The sequence below is a fragment of the Heloderma suspectum genome, chromosome 10, assembly GCF_057233095.1.
Source record: "Heloderma suspectum isolate Gila_16-S chromosome 10, 16-S_ref, whole genome shotgun sequence".
Lineage (NCBI taxonomy): Eukaryota > Metazoa > Chordata > Lepidosauria > Squamata > Helodermatidae > Heloderma > Heloderma suspectum.
Genome location: NC_139467.1, coordinates 47,253,898 through 47,274,313, shown reverse-complemented (window position 1 = coordinate 47,274,313; position 20,416 = coordinate 47,253,898). Strand labels below are relative to the sequence as shown.

Genomic DNA, 20,416 nt, shown 5'->3' with positions numbered 1-20,416 from the left:
CGCCCGCCCCCGAGCAGCCGACTCACCCGGGCAGCGGGCGCCCCCGCCTTCCCGGGGCGCGCCGTCCACGGAGGGGGCTGCGGGAAGCGTCGCCCGCGCTGGCCGTTCGCGCTCGCCTCGTCCCGTCCCGTCGCGCAGTGCCGGCGCTCTCCCCACGCGCCGAATGGCAGCGCGGCGGAGCGGCGCCCCCCCCCACTCCAATCAGGGCCGCCCCGCCGCTCCTCCCCGCGCCAGTCCCAGGCCCGGCGCCGCCAGACGGGGCGGGGGCGGTTCCCTTCGCCAGGGGCGCCCTATGGAGGTGCGGTGCCGGCTGCCAGTCGCGGGTGGCGGAGCCAATGGGGCGCGCGTGGGGGAGTGGCCGCGCGTGGGGCCGAGCCGGGACTCTAAAGCGCGCCCGCCGCCGAGGGGGCCCCAGTGAGAGGCGCAGAGCCGAGCGCGGCCCAGCTGACCCGCCCGGCGCAGCCATGGCCACCACGGCGCAGTACCTGCCGCGCGGCAGCCCCCTCCTGCCCTTGCCCCCCGCGGACGCCGAGCGCCTGCACCAGGGCCCCACGTACCGCGAGGTCCAGAAGATGATGCACCACGAGTACCTGCAGGGCCTGGCCGCCACCCCCGGGCACCCCATCGGCAGCCTCCCGCACCACCAGTGGCTGCCGGGCGCCACGGGGGACTGGGGAGGCGGCGGGACCCACCTGGAGCACGCCAAAGGCGGCGGGGCCGGGCCGCGGGGGGACCTCGACGGCGGCGGCGGCTTCCACTCGCGCTCGCACCTGGTGCACCCGCCGGCGGCGGGCGGCGCCGGCGGCGGGCACTGGGCGCAGGGCGGCCCAGCGCATCACCTGGGCGGCTGCCCCTCCGCCATGTCCCCGACGGCCGGCGGACACCAGCCGCTGCTCTACTCGCAGGCAGCCTACCCGGGCCTGAGCGGGATGCTGGGCCCGCAGGCGCCCGCGCTGCACCTGGCGCACGGCCACCTCCCCCACGGCCACGACGAGGCGGCCGAGGCCCACCTGGAGGGCTCGCCGCCGCACCTGGGCCACGCGGGCCACGAGCCGCCGTCGGACGAGGACGCGCCCAGCTCCGACGACCTGGAGCAGTTCGCCAAGCAGTTCAAGCAGCGGCGCATCAAGCTGGGCTTCACGCAGGCCGACGTGGGGCTGGCGCTGGGCACCCTGTACGGCAACGTCTTCTCGCAGACCACCATCTGCCGCTTCGAGGCGCTGCAGCTGAGCTTCAAGAACATGTGCAAGCTCAAACCGCTCCTCAACAAGTGGCTGGAGGAGACCGACTCCAGCACGGGCAGCCCGGCCAGCCTGGACAAGATCGCGGCGCAGGGCCGCAAGCGCAAGAAGCGCACCTCCATCGAGGTGGGCGTCAAGGGCGCGCTGGAGAGCCACTTCCTCAAGTGCCCCAAGCCGTCGGCGCACGAGATCACGTCGCTGGCCGACACGCTGCAGCTGGAGAAGGAGGTGGTGCGCGTGTGGTTCTGCAACCGGCGGCAGAAGGAGAAGCGCATGACGCCAGCGGGCGGCCCTCACCCGCCCGCCATGGAGGACGTTTACGCGCAGGGAGAGGCCTCGCCGCCGCCGCTGCAGCACCACACGCTCCAGAGCGCCGCCGTGCAATGACTGAGCCGCGGCGGGGACCGAGCGCCGGGGCCGGCCGGGGCTGGCAGCGGGCGCCGCCCGCGGGCCCCCGCGAGTGCCTCCCCGCGCTGGGCGCCACGGACTGCGGCAAGCCCGGAGCTCGGGCGTACGACGGCCTGGGGCGCCCACCCCGCGGGCCCCTGAGTTGCCGCATGGACGGCCGGGCCGAGCGCAAGGAAAGCGAGAGACGCGCTAATTTATTCCTCCGCCTGCCGGCGATCGACTCTCTTTCTAATTTAAAGCTCTGTATTTATTTGAACCTCGAAAACACCCAACTCCCACTTCCAGCCCAGCGGAGCCTCCCGGCGGGAGACAGCGCAAGGCCAAAGGTTTGACCTCGAGCGGGTTTCTTCTTGTTTCCCTCCCAGGACACCAAGAGAAGGGGTCGGGGTGGGGGCTGCTCCCGGTTGGGCTGTATCTGGCAGAGGCTGCATTTGGCAGCCCCCGTGGCCAAATTGATCCGGTGCCCTTGTGTTTGCACTCTGCCCCTCGAACACTCTTCACAAGGTACCGATGTTCCGGGCCCTCCTGCGGAAGCGAACTGGCCAGCCCTCCAAGGCCTCCTGGCTGCTGCACACACATACAGACACGCTCCCGCCGCCTAGAAGCCGGGTCCCGACGTATCTATTTATTTGCCCCGCGGGCCGGGCCCACGCTACCCGCACCCAGCGCCCGTCGGTTGGGGTCGGCCCCGTGTTCGCCTCTGTACTCCCCCGGCCCGTTTTTATTTATGTTACAGCCAATATTTTATTACTCGCATAAAACATTTATCCAGGAACCCGCCTCGTGTCTTTTTTCCCCCGCAGCTTCGGGAAGGGGGAAGAGGAGAAGCTGGGAGCGGCGGACTGTGCAGGTGGGCTCTAGTGGCCCGAGAGGGGCTCCCTCCACCGCGCGTCTCTCCGGCTCCCTGTAGCTCGTCTCCCTCCCCGCCGCGCCGGAGCTTTTCCTCCTCGCCCCCGCCCCTTGCCGCCACTTCCCCCGGCTACACGGGAACCTCTGAGCACACGCACCCCGCCAACAACCGCAGCACCGCACACGCACCGCCGCCCCCCCCCCCCCCCCCCGCCGCTGCCCTGACGCACTTTCGGCCTCGAAGCGACTCTGGAGCCTCCGACCGGCGGCTGGAAAGAGAGTCGCCAGCCGCCGCCCGGAGACCAGGTTCCCTGGCCTATCGGTCGGAGAGAGTGGCTGACGGGGGCCCCAGCGGGGCACCAGGTCTCTTTCGTGTCGATACCCGGCTCTCCACCCCCGCCCCGGGAGCACCGGGCCGGGCGACGCCGGGCAGACGGTGCGCGATGCCCGCGCGCCCTCCCTTCTGGCTGGAGAACGTTTTCCCGGTTCTTTCGGCGCGTTCCACGCAGTCTGGAAGGCAGGTTACCCCGAAAGGAGGCCTGGCTGGACGGTCGAGCTCGCCGAGGCCTGCCGCGCGCCCCTCGCCCGGTCCCGCCTCTCCGTCCGCGGCAAAAGGAGCCCCGCAGCCCAGGGCGCTCGCGCCTGTGCAGAGATGCCGGCGCGGAGCTCTCGAAGGCTGCTCTCTCCGCGCTCTCGTTTCGGATGGAGGCCCTTCCTCGGCTGCCAGGCGCTCGCCCCCGCAGGGCCTTCTTCTTCTCCGCGGGGCGGGAGATCTCTGCCCGCTGCCGGCGACCCCTTCCCGCCCCGACCGACTGCAGGGAGCCGCTTCTGATGCTGTTGCGTCTAAGTCGGGAAGGTTTGGAAGCGCAAACGCGTCGCTCTGTTGCTCAAATGTCATGCGAGGCCAAACCAGAAGCTGGCCGTGGCCTTTTTCCTCCGGGGATCTCAGTCTGCGCTTCGTGGCCATTGCAGGCATGTCTGTCTGTCTGTCTGTCTGTCTTTCTTTCTTTCTTTCTTTCTTAACAGAAGGGTTTTGAGTTCTGCCTTTTCAGACACCACTTGGGGAAGTCACCCACTTGGCTCCATTCTGCCGGTTTCTTTGAATGTAGAAGCCAATCTCAATTTGGAGGCCGTCTGGAGTAGTAGTTTGTCATGTAAAAACCACCTAGCAAACCATTTTCAAAAAGCAACTTTTAGAAGCAGTTTTAAAAGCATGTATGTACTCAACAGATGAAATCTGAGCAATGAATTTCGATACAGTGGCCTTGCAGCATTTTACACCAATGCTTTTATTTGATTTATTTCTTTCCCACATTATCCACTAATCATTTCAAGACAGCTTTTGTGAAACAAGAAATCCTAAACAGGACACCCGAACACCCAAACCTCCAGGGGAACTCATTGAACAAACGGAGAGCTGGGAGGGGTGGGGGTACTTTTACAAGCAAACTTTCAACTGGATTATGCCATCTCATTGTTGGTTGTTCTTAATTCCAGTTGTGCCATCCCCAACTCCAAAACCTGCCATTAGCTCCTTGTGTTTTACTTCCCTGGACAATAATCTGTCAGTCCTTACAGATTCAATGGTTCAAACTATCTATTTGGAAACAAATTCCACAGGAGCAGAGAATGTGTATTTGGAAATATGCTTCCAAATATTTATTTCCTGGCAGCAGCGGTGTTAGTCTATTGCAGCAAAAACAACAAAGAGTCTTGTAACACCTTTAAGATTAGCACATTTATTCCATCATAAACTTTTGTGGATTATAGTTTATAAACTATATAGTATATACACTTATGGCAAGATAAAGTTTATATTCTTTAAGTTGCTACAAAACTCAAATATTTATTGCTTCTGTATTGATGTAAATGTTTAAGAGCTTTACATTTCTAGCTTTATCATGATTTTTTCACATTTTAATAACGTAAATGCTCTGACTGAAATGGACACAAGACATTTTTTCAAAAGAAAGGAAAGAAGGAAGGAAGGAAGTCTAGTCAATCAGCAAAAGGAGACACACACACACCCATTAACTCTTAGACTTGCTGCAAGCAAAGGAGTCTCCATCAGAATCTGGAGAATTCTGATGTATAAAGTGAGTAAGAGGGAAAGATGGTGAGTCTCTTGCAGTGTTTCAGTTAGGATTCATGACATTAGTACTAGTAGTAGTTGTAATGGTAGTGGTGGTATTTTCACAAGAATGCAGAGTATTAGAGCAGAGCAAGAGGACATGCAATCCAAAAGGTTAAAGAGTGCCTGCTGTGAATTAGCCCAGGAAATAGAACATTTAGAATATTTAGAATAGAACAAATAGAATATTGGGCCTTGTGGATGGCAAGGGAAACTGTCCTGATAAGTAGGTGAGGAGTAGGGAAAGTCTCTCTCCGAATATCCATCCTTAAACCACAACAGCCCTGTCAATGTCTCCTTCCATTGGATTCCCCCACCCCCATTCAGTCTCTTGAAGCCATCCATGCAACATTTTCTTTCTGTCTTTGATGCTAAAGGCCAGTTTTAGAAAATATTTGTTAAGACTTAGATAGCAAAAGCATTTCATGCAAAATGGCACAAATATATCAAGGCAACTTTCTGCTGCTTCGCTTCCCTTCCCCTTCTTATGCTTCTGGCTGAATGTACCAGAGAGGAATTATTCTGGAGGAATCCTCCTTGTTGTGACAAGGAGCATCCAGATGCTTCTGTTGAGCAGTAATGGACAAGATAGGGAGCAGTGAATCATAAGGAAAAACACTCTGTGGGTGCTTCGCAGAAGATTCTCCTTCTTGAGTGTGCAAGCAACCAGAAAAAGAAAGCTCCCTTTTACTTACATGAAATCAGACTCTTTAAACACACACCCCCCCCTAATAAATGGGCCTTTGCTAAGCTCTTCCCTGCCAAATAGTAAGATACACTTACATTTTTGTTGATCTGTTTAGAAGACAGAGAGTTTTGGGGAGGGTGGGCAGAGACTCTTGCAGGAGGACACGCTGTTCTCAACAGAGCAGGAGAAGCAAAGAGTGGAAGCAGAGGTGTGAAGGCGCCAGGCTGCTCCTCCCAAGAAAGCCATAAGTCCCCCGGGATTCCCATCATTGAGCTTTCTTAATTCAAAAGGCCACTTGGTGAGAAGTAGTTTCACCTCCACTCTGGGAATAACTGCTGGTCTTGGAGATGTGGCTCCCACAGTGTTTGCGTCCATGCTAGAGGGATGCAGGAATACATAGGAAGGTGAACAAGTCCTGGGACTGCTGAAGCCATGACACCCTTAGGTCTCGTGGAAGGAACATGCTTACAGATTCCTATTTCCCAGAGCTTGAGTCCTTCTTTGTTCAGGACAGACATGTATGCTCAAGTTGCTGGTTGGTGAGCCCTCTTTTTTGCACTACAGAATCTTAATGTGTTTCCACATGGAGGGCTAACAATGAAAAGGCACCGTGCAGTGATTCCACTTTTTTTTCCTTAACACGTTTTCTATGGTAAGAAAAAAGATGGAAGAAGTGGTGGGAAAATATTGGAATTTCTAGTCAGAAATTTCCAGGTGTTGGGATGTTGGTAGAGTAGTGGAATGGTACCCTTTTGCTTGGCCCCAGCCCCTCTTGCCAGTGAAGTGCACAAAGTGAAGCATGTCAAGAACCCACCAAGTTGTCAGGTTAGCACTTTTTTTTAGAAGAAAGATTTCACCAGCAGGGAATTGCCACCTTTCCTGACATCAGCCGGGAGATAGATGCATCTGGGAACTCCAGCGTGCACACAGTCTCAGATGTGGTATTGGGTGTCCCAGGAAGTGAACATCTGGGGAATAGAGGATGCCAGCTCTGTGTAGATAAAAGCATGATCAGAGAACTGCTGGTACTTGGAAGGGACATCTTCCCCCTCCCCAATCTGGTTTCAGGCTTGCTGTGAAGTTGCAGTCAGTTGGTTTCTTCCCACAACCTTCAGTTAAGATGCCCAGCAAGTCTACAGCCCTGCTCCGAAGAAGCCGCCCTTTTCTCTTGGCCTTGCTAACCGATTGTGTCTCTGGTGGCCCTAGTTCCTTGTATGATTTATTGAGCTGGTGTGTGGACCGCAAAGATAATCCCAGCCCACCTCCACCCCCAACACCGGTGCGGGGAAGTGCACTGTCCCAGGTCTTTTGAGGAAGTTCTGTGTAGATGGAGTGCCCCCTACTGCCTTGGAAAGGAAATACATCAGAATGGCTTGCCATTGGCAATGCACATGGGGTGGTGAGGGCGCTTCTGCTGGAGACAGAGAGTGTGAATTGGTTGATAACTTCCATCAACTCATATATGTGGATGGAAGAGCATGCAGGCTTCCGAGTTACAGTGAATCCTTGAAATAGAAGATGCCACACAGCACACACCTTGTGGGACCACGTTGGAAAGGCAATTATTTCTCAACTATGTACCAAGTACCATTGCTTTAACACTTGTACATGCCCAGGAATAGAACCTGCCATTAAGCAAGAATTCTCCTCCTCCTTGCCATGACATTTCCATTGCTGATGGTGCGCTCTGATGTGCTCCAATGATGGCTGTGTTGTAAGACCAGGGCTCATGGGGAATCTCGTGTTGGCTCCATCTGTTAAAATAAAAGCCACAACGGCTGTGATAAACCCTGTTCTCCATGCCGAATGGTGACATATTCAGGCAGTGGGAAATGCACCACTCCTGGAGACAGCCGAAGTGGCCCAGTGATGCCATCTGGGCTGGAAAACCCATGAGCACATGACTAAGAATTCACCCTCTCTTGGAGAATCATTCCAGGTGTCCGTGAAAGGGTCCTGGGTCATGCTGTCGATAGAGAAAAGGTCAGGGAGTGTAGCACAGACCGCTAGGCACTGGCACCACTCACTCACACAAGGGAGTGTGGTGCAGCCAGAGCAGAGCCTCAGGCTTGGACTCGGCCTCGGTCTGTCACACACATCAGCCATTGGCGGGCTCCAGCCACCAGCACGTCAATATAAATAGAAGTGCCGGCAGCTTAATCAGGTGTTTTCTTTTGCGACTCACATTAGCTCTATCTCCAGAAGTTCCCACTAGTTTCAATTAGATCTAATAAGAATGAGCTTTGTTGCTGTGAGTAATCATAGGAAGGGCTCAGGAATTGGGCTGCTGCAAATGCAGTAGCATTAAAGCACGCTCTGCAGTTTGGCAGGCAGGTGGAGGAATATTGCTCATGTTAAATCAGGCCTCCTGCATAATTCATGCCACTCAGGATCACATTCTTCTCTCGTTGTTGTTCTAAACCACTGTGGCTTCCTAAACAGTCCCAGATAATTGGATGTGGTCTCTGGGTGAGTTCCCCAACAGCAGGCAGTGTTTGTGCTATACTGCTTGGTCTTTCTGAGCTTTAAGTGACTGAAAAAAATATTTTCAAGGCCACATTTTTGTCAGTTTGGTCATCATTTCAGAGCTGCTGGGACTGCAATGCCCTGAGGCTTAGATCCAGTGCCCAGTTCCCTTCTGCTTCTTAACAGGAAGCCCTCTAAGTTACAGTGTGTTTTCCCTCATTCTGTGGGCAAGGGGCTGTTCCCATATATATCCAAAATTACAAATGTTAAATGACTGAACATGAGGTTTCTTTCTGATGGGGGGGGATTTCCAATTTGTGCTTTGTAGTCACTTTGCTAAAGAAACTTTAATATTGTTATAATTGTTAACATATTTTTATTTCACTTTTTTAATACTATATAGCCTTTACACAAATATGAATCAAACATAATTATTGAAGTTACATTTTCCATGTAGTTATGAACTGTGCTAGAAAACATGGGGGATTTTTTTATTCATGAGGATATAGTGAATTGTACTTAGATGGAAATCTGGATTCAATTACATGCATAATTTTATAATAATTTAAATGAACAAAAAATAATAATGGTGTGCACTGGATACATAACATAACAATACAAAATAAACCAGGAAGTGTATTTGTAAAACTAAAACTGGGAGCAGTTAGAGGCAGAATTCTCACTCCACAGTAATGGCATAGAGGGCCTCTGCTTAGGAGGAAAAACAATACACACAATTCTACAACCTTCAACAAAAAGGTCTATAGCTGAAATTCTGGGCTTAACTTTGGTACTGGATAAACTGCCATGTGTTTAGAAGCAAAGTTACGCATTTCATAGGTTTGGGGCGGGACCAAGGATATTGCACTGCACTTGACACAATCTATCTTTCTTTGCATTTTATAATCATGAAGTTTTCTTCTAATTCAAAGTATTAAATTGGAATTTAAAACTCAAGTAACTTTTATGGATACAGTGTGGGTTCTATTAAAAAAAAAAAAAGCTATTCCAGTGGCTGTAATAAATTGTTCCCCATTATTCTTAAGGATTGTATTTGTAATATCTAATTTAATTTTGATAAATGTTTTTATTTTTAAAATTGGCAGGTTCAATATATTTGTGTGTGTGTGTTCTTTGTGGGCTACAATCATATACATGCTTACCTATGAGTAAGTCCCATTGAATTCAATAGGGCTTACTTCTGAGTAGACATATATAGGATTGCCCTGTAAATTATATGAAAGGCAAGTTTGCATTAAACGATTTTACCTCCATTGTTAAATTGCAATTGTTTTTTTAACCTTGTCTGCAGACACCCTGAAGGGCTGGAAATGTCTGTAACTAAAAGCTCTGAAGAGTGCCCCAGGAGGGTTTGTTTTGTGTTTTGTTTTGTTTTGCAGTGACAGAGGAATAGGGATCAGTCATCCAATAAATTCTCATTTTATTTACTCCAGAGTAAACAAGGTCATAATAGAAAAAATGTATTTTGTTGTTGAAAGCCAACACATGAAGGTTCTAGATGATGGGAGGTAATTATGTTTGTTTGGAAATATTTCCTGTTTATACACATTTATTTATCATTAGGAAAAGTATTTTAATCACAACTTTCTATATACAAAATGTAGAGTGGCCAACAGCAATTAATCAAAATATAATTGTACTTTTAATGTTTTAACCTTTATAAACTGCCCATAGAGCTTTGGCTATGGGGCAGTATAGAATTAATAATAATAATAACAACAACAACAACAACAATAATAATAATAATAATAATAATAATAATAATCTGTTTAAAATGTTAGGAATCCCCATGGTTGTAAAGTTACAGACCTCAGGATAGCCACTCTAAAGAAAATCAGTTCAGGGGGACAAATGAGCGGAGAACAGGAACTGATACGAAAATGTGATGGTGTCAGTATTGCTTTGCACAGGGATTATGAATTTTGTGCACACACATAGCACCCTCCATTTGCACATGTTGTGCTTCATACTACCCCAGTATTGTAGATCTCCCTTTAGATGAAAATGCACTCTGCTCCCTGCCTACAGTTGACGATTCCACCTTACTTCTATCCATTGCTGTGTCTGATGAAGTCAGCTTTACCTACAAGAGCTCAGGCAGGGAACCCACATTAAACTATTAGTTTATATAAAAGCTGCTCCTTCATTCTTCTATTGATTTTTGTTAAATGTCCACCCAATGTTGCTGAAGGGGGCTAAACCATAAAATACCAAGAATTCAAAGTACAAACAGGGCTACTCAGTCATGACTAACTTCAGTTCCATTGGTTTCAATGCGTAATCATGATTAAGTCTGGATCCAACCCAAAGTAAAAAAGACAATAACAATCAAGACATAAAACAGATATATAATATTGCTAACACCAAACTGATTAAAAAAAACACTAACAGCCAGATGAACCAATCGCAAGATTTACAGAGGTCATAACATTACCCTGGACAGGCAGGGGAATTCCACAACCAAGTGGGAGCCAGTGGCAGGAAGGGAAGGGGTGTTCTCTGCATTGTCTGAAGAAGTTGTGAAATATAAATGACCAGTGCAGTGTTCAGCTCTCAGAGGCAACGAATGAGGCGGTCAGCAGTGCCAGTTTCCGTGAGTTGATGAAGTCTGCGTAGCAGTGGCTGAAGGAGACCTTGCTGCCTGTGTTTGCAAGTTCATGTCAGATGGAGAGGGGCGCCGAGAACCCCTTGCTTATGCCTGGAGTTACTCTTCCTGAGGGGTGGGGGATGAACCGTGGGGCATGAAATCCTCCTCACTGACCGTCTTTCGCCTCTGCTCAAATGATGGCACTTCTCTTACCTGCAGCCAGGCACCAGCCACATCAATTGCACAGTGCCGTGGGAGCGCAGTGCAGCACAGCCTGGCGCCTGCCTGCCAAGGGTGGGATCCCCGACTGTGGACGTCCAGGTAGACTCTTTGCTCTGCGGCCGATGGCTTCTTCATGCCCAGCCAGGCCAGGATCCAAAGTGTGTTGTTTGCTTTCTACCGGCTGCAAACCAAAGGCTGCTGGAGCTAGAAGCTTCCTCTCACCCACCAGTGTGCTAATCAGAAGATGCAGCCACAGTGCAGGGGAACATCTGTCTGGAATGTCACAGAGGGAAGAAATGTGTGGGCTGGCATATGTGTGTGAAACCAAGGCTAGGTCCAGAGCGGGGCAGAGGCCCCACAACTGGTGACGGGCTCATTTGCCCCAGCAGTGAGACCCATCTGGTGATCGATGGAGAACCCACAGAAGTCAGAAGCAGCCCGCTGTGTTCGGGGCAGCTCGCAGCTGTCATCGCGAGACCAGGGGAGGCTGGTGGCTTCGATGTCAGCTGGGCCGTGAGTCCGTTCCAGGCTTCAATCAGAACCCTAAAGGGGCTAGCCAGGGTGCTGAACCCTATCCCTAGAACAGGTCTAGCACCTTGGATAGCTCGTTGGGGTTCTCACTGAGCGCCAGAGCGGACTCACCGCCCAGCTGACATCAGAGCCACCAGCCCCCCCCTGCGTAAGACCAACAGGAGCGGGGCTTGGGGTCAAAGTGTTCTTGGTCAGCTGGAACATTTTGTTGTTGGGAGCCAGTTCAGGAAAGAGAACAGTAGAGTGAACATTTCTGAATCAAAATCCAGATGAGGAAAGACTGGCTAACAGACAGAAGACCACCAAGGGCAGGGAGGGTGTGCTGGGCCACTTCAGGGAGCTGGTGATGCTCTTGCCACACCACTTCACATTCAGCAGCTATGTGGGGCTGCATAAATCCATCATTGCAGGTTGTAGGCAATACCTGATGTCTGTGTTTGGCCCTGGTTAGAGTCCTGTGTCTCATGCTGGCCAACTCCTTTAGGGCGTTGCGAAGACAGACTCGCAAGAACACAACAAAGATTGCTGGGAAGTTGGGAGGGGGTTGGGACATCGAAGTAGAATAGGCCACAGATGTGTATACACTGTTCCCCTTCCACCCCCTGCCCTCCTCTAGCTCTCATGTGCCTGGTAGCTCATCCACTGAGTGCTGCTGCCCGCATTCATTATTTAATCATGGATGAGAAGGCCGACCTGGCATGTATTACTGAGACTTGGGCGGGTGAGCTGGGTGGGGTTGACCTGACTCAGCTCTGCCTGCCTGGGTACTTGGTGCAGGACCAGCATAGGTTGGAGGGGTGGGGGAGTCGCTGTGGTCCATAGAACCTCCATCTCTATCACCAGGACACCATTCCACCTTGGAGCGGGCCTTGAGGGGCTGCACCTGCTGTTGGGCCACAGAGACAGACTGGGGATGCTGCTGGTGCACCACCCACCCTGCTGCCCAGCAGCCTCCCTGACTGAGCTGGAGGACGCAGTCTCGAGTGTGGTGTTGGAGGAACCCAGGGTGGTGGTTCTGGGTGACTTCATCTTCCATGCTGGGGCTGTCTCTGGAGTTCCAGCTCAGGACTTCATGGCCACCATGACAATGATGGGGCTGTCTCCATTTGTCATCAACCAACACTTGAAGCAGGGCACACCCTTGATTTGGCTTTTGCTCCAAGTTGTGAGCTGGATATTCTGAAGATGGGGGAGGGGATTAACCCATTGACATGGCCAGATCATTTCCTGGTGACATTTGAACTCATGGTGTTACTTCCCTCCGGCAGGGGTGGGGGACCCATTCAGAAGGTCCACACCAGGAGACTGATGGAATCCAATGGATTTCTGAATGCTCTTGGGGATTTTTCCATGGAGAAATCTGGTGACCCAGCCGAGGCCCTAGCCTCACAGTGGAACAGTGAGATGCAGAGGGCCATCGACTTGATTGCACCTGAGTGCCCTCTCCAGCACTCTACAGCCCACTCCACTCCTTGGTATACTGGGGAACTGTATTCAATCAAACAGGCTGTATGTTGGCTAGAGTGCCAATGGCGCAAGACTCGAAGCAAAGATGACCAAGCGCAGAATCATGCCTGTTGCATGGCGCTGCAGGCAGCAAAGAAGGCTTATTTTGCTGCCCCCATTGCATCCTCAAGGAGCCGTCCAGCAGAGCTCTTCTGAGTAGTCCAGGACCTGTCACCACCCTCTGCAGGAAATGGGGCCCTGGCCCCATCAAGGACCCACTGTGACCTTTTTGCATCATGCTTTGAGGACAAAATTGCTTGTCTCCACAGTGAACTTGATGCTGTTGTTAGCACAATTCCAATCAAGGCATCTGATGCCCGATTTTGTGGGATCAGTTCCAGTTATGGCAGCCTGATGATGTGGACAAGATGCTTGCAGCAGTGCGATCAACCACATGCCCTCTCAATCCCTGCCCCTCTTGGCTAATAAAAGCTAGCCATGGAGGTATCACTGGGTGGGTTCAGGGAGTGATAAATGCTTCCTTGCTGGAAGGGGTGGTCCCTGCTGCCCTTAAGGAGGCAGTAGTGCAGCCACTCCTGGAGAAGCCCACTCTGGACCCAACAGCATTAGACAACTACTGCCCAGTCGCAAATGTCCCTTTCCTAGGGAAGGTACTTGAGAGGGTTGTGGTGGAGCAACTGCAGGCACTCTTGGGGGATTCTGATTATTTAGACCCATCCCAGTCTGGATTTCAGCCTGGTTATGGGATTGAATCATGCCTGGTCACCCTGACGGATGACCTTTATTGAGAGAGGGGCAGGGGGAGTGCAACCCTGTTAATTCTGCTCAACCTCTCATCGGCTTTTGATACCATCAACCATGGTATCCTCCTGGATCAATTCTGTGGGATAGGCATTGGAGGCACAGTGGCTCTGGTCCTACCTACAGGACCAATTTCAGAGAGTAACATTGGATTCCTTGGTCCCTTGGCAATAGAATTACAGGGTGCTGCAGGGTACCATCTTGTCCCCAGTGTTGTTTAACATCCACATGAAGCCACTGGGAGCAGTCATTAGAGGATATGGTGCTAAATGCCATCAGTACGCTGATGAGATGCAGCTCTGTCTCCCTGTGACATCTGAACCAGGAGAGGCTGTGCAAGTCCTGGATCAATGCCTAGACTCAGTAATGGGCTGGATGAGGGCCAATAAACTGAAGCTGAATCCTGGCTAAATGAAAGCCCTGTGGGTGAGTGGCTCCCGGGTCTGGGAGGTAGGCTCATTGCCTGTTCTGGATGGGGTTGCACTCCCCCTGAAAGATCAGGTCCATAGTCTGGGGGTCCTCCTAGATTCATCATTGTTGCTGGAGGCCCAAGTGGTTGCAGTGTCTCAGAGTGCCTTTTACCAGCTTTGGCTGGTTCGCCAACTACAGCATCTCCTGGACAGGGATGGCTGGGCCACGGTCTGATTAAGATGGAATTACTGCCATGCGCTCTATGTGGGGCTGCCCTTGTGGCTCGTCCGGAAGCTGGAGCTAGTGCAGAATGCAGCAGCTCAGCTGTTGTCGGGAGCTGCCCCTTTTCAGCGTGTAACTCCTTTGCTGAGGGAACTGCACTGGCTGCCTATTTGCTACCAGGCCAGGTTTAAGGTATTAGTGCTAGTGTACAAAGCCCTAAACAACTTGGGACCAGGATACCTGACAGAGCACCTTCTTCTTTACCAACCTGTCCCATCACTAAGGTCATCAGAGGGGATGTCCCTGGTGGTTCTACATGGACACCTGGCCCATCTGGATTCCACCAGGAAAAGAGCCTTCAGTGTGGTGGCCCTGTGGAGCGCCCTGCCTCCAGAGGACAGGCAGGTGCCAACGTTGTGTTCCTTTCGGTGCCTCCTGAAGACATTATTTCGAGAGCCTTTCCTTGAGTGACCAGCTGCAGTCAGAATTTGTTTCTTTTTAAATGTTTTAATATGGTGTTCTAGTCTTTTATCTTTGTTGTTCACTGCTCCAAAATCTTTTGATGTGGAGCAGTATATAAATATTGTAAATAAATAAATAAATAAGTTGGATCACATAAAACATATAGGAAAAGTCCAAACCAGCTAAGGAACACTACAGAGGATGCCTTTCTACAGACCTTTGAACATGGCACATGGACAGGATGGTTCCTGGCTGATCAAGCCAGCAGAAGGGCGGTGCTGAAGGAGAGGGCTGAGTCTCCACGGGTCAGTTGGGGAACCGTCGTGGGCTGGATTAGGCCAGAGGATCCCCATCTGAAAACCCCCCCTGGAACGCAGGAAGCAGGTGATGTCGGCGAGCCATGGGGAGGGGGGAGTACCTGTAGCTGTGGCAAGGCCTGTAGGCCTTCAGGCAAAGATCCCCCAAAGCCTGGAGATCTGCCTAGCCCCAGCCTCTTCAGCTAACATCTTGAAAAGGAGGATACACTTGACTGCTTGGCTTGCTTGACATGTTTCTATGGAAACTTTCAACAATTGGTGGGGTGTCCTCATCCATCAGCAAGCAGTGGCATCATGGATCACATGATCACCCCTGCCTGGCCTGCATTCCTCTTTCTCTGCTCCAGATATTGCCCTTTCTCACCCCATCCTGTAGGGGGTCTGGAATCTCAGCCCCAGCCATCATGTCTAGGTGGCAGGAACGGGAGGCTGGCTGGTGCATTAGCCACAACATGGGCACCCACTAGAATTGGCATTAAGAATTGTGCTGACTGGGCAAGAAGGGAACATCTGGGCACACCAGCATCTTTCCGGGAGGTGGGCATCTCTGCAGGAGCAAGATAGGTTTCCATACCTTCTGCACAGTGAATAAGGGATACAGGGGATGGAAGGAGGCAGGGCAGAGAAGCACCTGCTGGGGGGGAGGGTACAGGAACTGTTAACCTCAACATGGGTGTCTCTGTACAGTGCAGAGTGCACCCATCTGGACTGAGATGCTCTATCGGTACTTCTATATTGTCCCAGGACATCTCACTCCTGGCAGACTAAAATGTTCAGAATATCAAAATTTTGTGTGCAAAGGAAAGCTGATGACAATCCCATTCCCAGCCAGTTGGGCAGTTCCATGTCAGCCCAAACAGGCATGGTGATCAGGAAAGATTTGGCCTTTGGCTGCCATTTAGCTCCAGGTCTCCTTTTAGTTGCTGGGCACTGGCTCTTAATGGAGAGCCCTTTCCTCTTTCAGCAGCTCTGCCTGTGCTGTGAACAGCCTCGGCAGCCCCGTGCCAGCCCTCTCACGTCACTGGCCGAGGGCACAGCTCTCTTTTGATGGCAGCTGAGCAGGCCGCTTGGCAGGGAGCTGCATGGATGGAATGGCTGCTGCTTCCCTTCATTCCAGACCTCCGCCTCAGAGTTCAGCTCCCTGGTTCTGGAATGCAGCTGGGACAGGGAGAGCTTTCAGCTGGCACCAGGCAGGGCACTACGTTTCACCCAGATGTCCAGCAGCCAGGCTCTGCTGCCCTGGCATCCCTGACTGCTCTAGCAAGGAAAGAAGCTCTGATCCCTGTCCCACGCATGGGCCTAAGCAGATGGATGGCATTGGGCTGCTTCTGTCTTAGAAACAAAGCTACCGCTGTGCCACAACATTGGGAAAATTCCAGCTGCTGTTTTCACTGCCGAGGACTCTTCGGGCAGCCAGCAGCCCCGCTATAGCCGGGACAGAAGCAGCCCCTCTCACCTCACTCTTCATTCCCTTGCCCCAAACACACAAACACTAGCCACCTTGACAGGATCTGGGCCAGGCAACATCAACACAAGCCCTAAATTGCTCCCAAAGATGAGCTCCCTGTGTGAGTGTGCATTAGGGATGTGCATCAGGTTTGGGCAAAGTCTAAAGCCCAAACAGAATTGGGCCTCTTCAGTCTGGTTCTGTTGCTTCCCAAGGTGAAATGGATTTCCCTCTGAAGCCAACAGAACTGAAGCCATTCCAGAGCGAGGCTTCATCAGTGCCTCATCTTTCAGACGCACCCACAGACTTTATGTCTCCAAATAGCATCTTTGGGTTTTGTTTCTTTAAATGAGGGAGGGAGTGTGACTGAATGACTGACAGGTACACCTTCTAATCCTAGGGCCAGATTTACCAGGGTTTTTACCAGGGGCTCCAATCCCTGTACGTTTGGGGACGGCAAGGATGGGCCGTGAGATGGCCATTATTCCAATGCCACCAGGCTTCGCTATATTTAAAAAATCCTTAATTCCCTAACTCCTGCAGCTGTCCTTCTGAAACTTCTCAGGTTTCTTGCTGGGGCACACCTCCATGCCCTATGCCATTTTCATATAAGTTGACCAAAAATAAACCGCAGGGAGGAGGGAAGACAAGGGAAGCAAACCACTCCACCCCAAAATTGGAAAGCTCCTTTCCACATGAAGTGTTGCACCTGCCCCTTGAAGGGTTGCAGGCATCTTACATTCAGAACAATGGTCCACAAGGAGTGGCTGGGTCAAAATACATGGAGCAAAGAATGAAAGGAACCTGGCGGTCGGAGTCTGCTACCGGCCACCCAATCAAGGAGAAGACAAGCATGAAACTGACTGGGATTCCTGCATTGAGCAGGGGGTTGGACTCAATGGTCTTGTAGGCCCCTTCCAACCCTACTATGATTCTATGACTTTTGAAAAGCAAATTGCCAATGTTTCAAGGAAGCACGATGTAGTAGTAATGGGGGACTTCAATTTCCCTGATATTTGTTGGGAGACAAATTCTGCAAAACATGGCCTCCCCAGGAAATTCCTGACTTGCGTTGCTGATAATTTCCGCCTACAGAAAGTAGAGGAAGGAACTGGAGGATCGGCTATCCTTGACTTGATCCTAACCAACAGAGATGACTTCGTGGATAAAGTAGCAGTTACAGGAACTCTGGGGGAAAGCGACCAAATTATACTTGAGTTCTTGGTTCTAAGGGAAGCAAAAGCCGAGTGTAGCCAAACGCGTACCCTGGATTTTAGGAAAGCCAATTTTAATAAACTCAGAACAATGATAAATAAGGTCCCATGGCAAGCGACTCTAATGAGAAAAGGAGTCCAAGATGGGTGGGAGTTTTTAAAAAAGGAAATTCTCAAGGCACAATTATGAACGATTCCAACAAGAAGAAAAGGTGGAAGACAACAGAAGAAGCCAGTGTGGCTTCACAAAAAGCTTAGAGATGACCTGAGAACAAAAAAGGACATATATAAGAAGTGGAAGGAAGGCCAAGCTACAACTGAAGAGTACAGGCAGGTAGCACAGAATTGCAGGGATGGCGTCAGGAAGGCTAAAGCTGAGAACGAGCTGAAGTTACCGAGGGATGCTAAAAGCCACAAAAAGGCTTTCTTGAGCTACGTGCATAGTAAAAGACAGAGGAAAGAAATTGTGGTTCAGCAATTCAGTGAGGATCGGGAAATGATAACAGTTAACAAAGAAAAGGCAGAAGTGCTCAGTTCCTACTTTGGCTCAGTCTTCTCCCAAAAGAGGGTCTATGACCCCCCTGGCGAAGGCGAAGTACAGGCTGAAGGGGCAGGATTGAAGCTTGAGATCGATAGGTATATGGTCAAGGAACACCCAATTACTTGGAATGAGTTCAAATCTCCAGGGCCAGATGAACTGCATCCTAGAGTAATAAAGGAACTGGCAGAAGAACTCTCAGAACCACTGTCTATTCTCTTTGAGAAATCATGGAGGACGGGGGAAGTGCCAGATGACTGGAGGAGGGTTAATGTTGTCCCTATCTTCAAAAAGTTGGAACCTGGGAACTACAGGCCAGTCTGACATCAATCCCTGGGAAAATTCTGGAGCAGATGATAAAGCAATCCATCTGTAAGCGCCTCGAATACAATGCAGTGATTACGTGAAGCCAACATGGATTTGTCAAGAACAAATCCTGCCAGATGAATCTGATCTCATTTTTTGATCTAGTCACCTCCCTTGTGGACCGTGGGAATGCTGTAGACAATCATATACCTCGACTTCAGCAAAGCTTTCGACAAAGTGCCCCATGATATCCTGATGAGCAAACTAGCTCAAAGTGGGCTACATGAAACAATGATCCGGTGGATCCACAGTTGGCTACAGAATCGGACTCAAAGAGTGCTGATCAATGGGACCTTCTCAAACTGGGGAGAGGTAATGAGCAAGGTACCGCAGGGCTCAGTCCTGGGCCCAGAGCTCTTCAACATTTGTATTAATGACTTGGAGGAGGAGGTGCAGGGAATGCTGATCAAATTTGCAGATGACACAAAATTGGGTGGGATAGCTAATACTTTGGAAGACAGAAACACAATTCAAAGTGATCTTGATAGACTGGAGCACTGGGCAGAAAACAACAGATTGAAATTGAATAGGTATAAATGCCAAGTTCTGCACCTAGGAAAAAGAAACCAAATGCACAGTTACAAGATGGGGGATACGTGGCTCAACAACACTACAAGCGAGAAGGATCTTGGCATTGTTGTGGATCACAAACTGAATATGAGCCAACAATGTGATGTGGCTGCAAAAAAGGCCAATGCTATTTGGGGCTGCATTAAGTGAGGTATAGCTTCCAAATCCCGGGAAGTACTAGTTCCCCTCTACTCAGCATTGGTTAGGCCTCATCTGGAGTACTGTGTCCAATTCTGGGCACTCACTTTAAGAAGGATGCAGACAAGCTGGAAAGGGTTCGGAGGAGGGCAACAAAGATGATCAGGGGACTGGAAACAAAGCCCTATGAAGAGAGACTGAAAGAACTGGGCATGTTTAGCCTTGAGAAGACTGAGGGGAGATAGGATAGCGCTCTTCAAGTATTTGGAAGGTTGTCACAGAGAGGAAGGCTCTCTTCTCAAATCATCCCAGAGTGCAGGACATGAAATAATGGGCTGAAGTTACAGGAAGCCAGATTCCAGCTGAACATCAGGAAAAACGTCCTGACTGTGAGAGCAATACGACACCGGAACCAATTCCCTAGCAAGGTGGTGGGCTTTCCCTCACTGGAAGCATTCAAGATGAGGCTGGACAGCCATCTGTCAGGGATGCTTTGAGTTGGATTCCTGCATTAAGCAGGGGGTTGGATGGACTTACAGGCCCCTTCCAACCCTGCTATTCTATGATTCTTTGATTCTATGAGCATAACCATGTTCTCTTTTGGAGATCCTCAAAATGACCTTCTTCAGACATAATGGCAACCAACTGATGGGTTGTTGGCGCTGAGCAGGAAGCCTGTTCCGCTTTTACTCCGTAACGTTTACTCCACAATTGTCTCCTTCATAGGTTGTGGAGTGTGACATGTGAATCTGGACTGCTGGGTTGTTTAAGCAGCAACAAACCATGGATTAACCACTGGTTTGTTTAGCCCCTCAATAACCCAGCAGTCCAGTTCGCATGTCACACTCTACAACCTACGAAGGAGCTGAACATGGGTTATGGAGTAAAAGCAGAAGAGTTGGGCACACTGCAGGCAACACACCTGCTCTCTCCCACTCATCCCTAATATGTGTAAACAGGGCAAGTGTCTTGCACACACACACACTGGGGGGGGTGTCAGGCTTGAATGGGCAATTATTTCTGCAATTTTTATCCAATTCTGCTGAGAAATTTAAAAAAATATTGACAGTTCCCTTAAATCTTCTATATATATAAAAGTCAAAAATTGTGTGTTGGTTTGTGTGTGGCTGGCTGCAGGGCCATCTGCAAGACAGGGCGTAAGGGGGAGCTGCCCTGGGACTAATCACACTGCAGGGGCCACTGAGCCTGCCATCCGGGCCCTAGAGTTGCGGCCCCTTTTACTTCACATTCTCACTTGGCAGAGTGCATGACAGGAGTCACTGGGTTACATTATTACTTTGTCTATACTTTCCCTGACT

At 50.9% G+C, this 20,416-nt stretch overlaps 1 protein-coding gene across 1 annotated transcript; it reads left to right on the top strand.

Annotated features, from left to right (window-relative positions):
- Window positions 1-464: 464 nt before the first annotated feature.
- Window positions 465-1,628, top strand: POU3F1 (POU class 3 homeobox 1). The gene has a single exon (XM_084814431.1). The coding sequence runs from the start codon at window positions 465-467 to the stop codon at window positions 1,626-1,628; it is 1,164 nt and encodes a 387-aa protein (XP_084670557.1).
- Window positions 1,629-20,416: the final 18,788 nt, after the last annotated feature.

Coding starts and splice junctions, on each gene's coding strand:
- POU3F1 (XM_084814431.1), top strand. CDS start 465: ATGGCCACCACGGCGCAGTACCTGCCGCGCGGCAGCCCCCTCCTGCCC.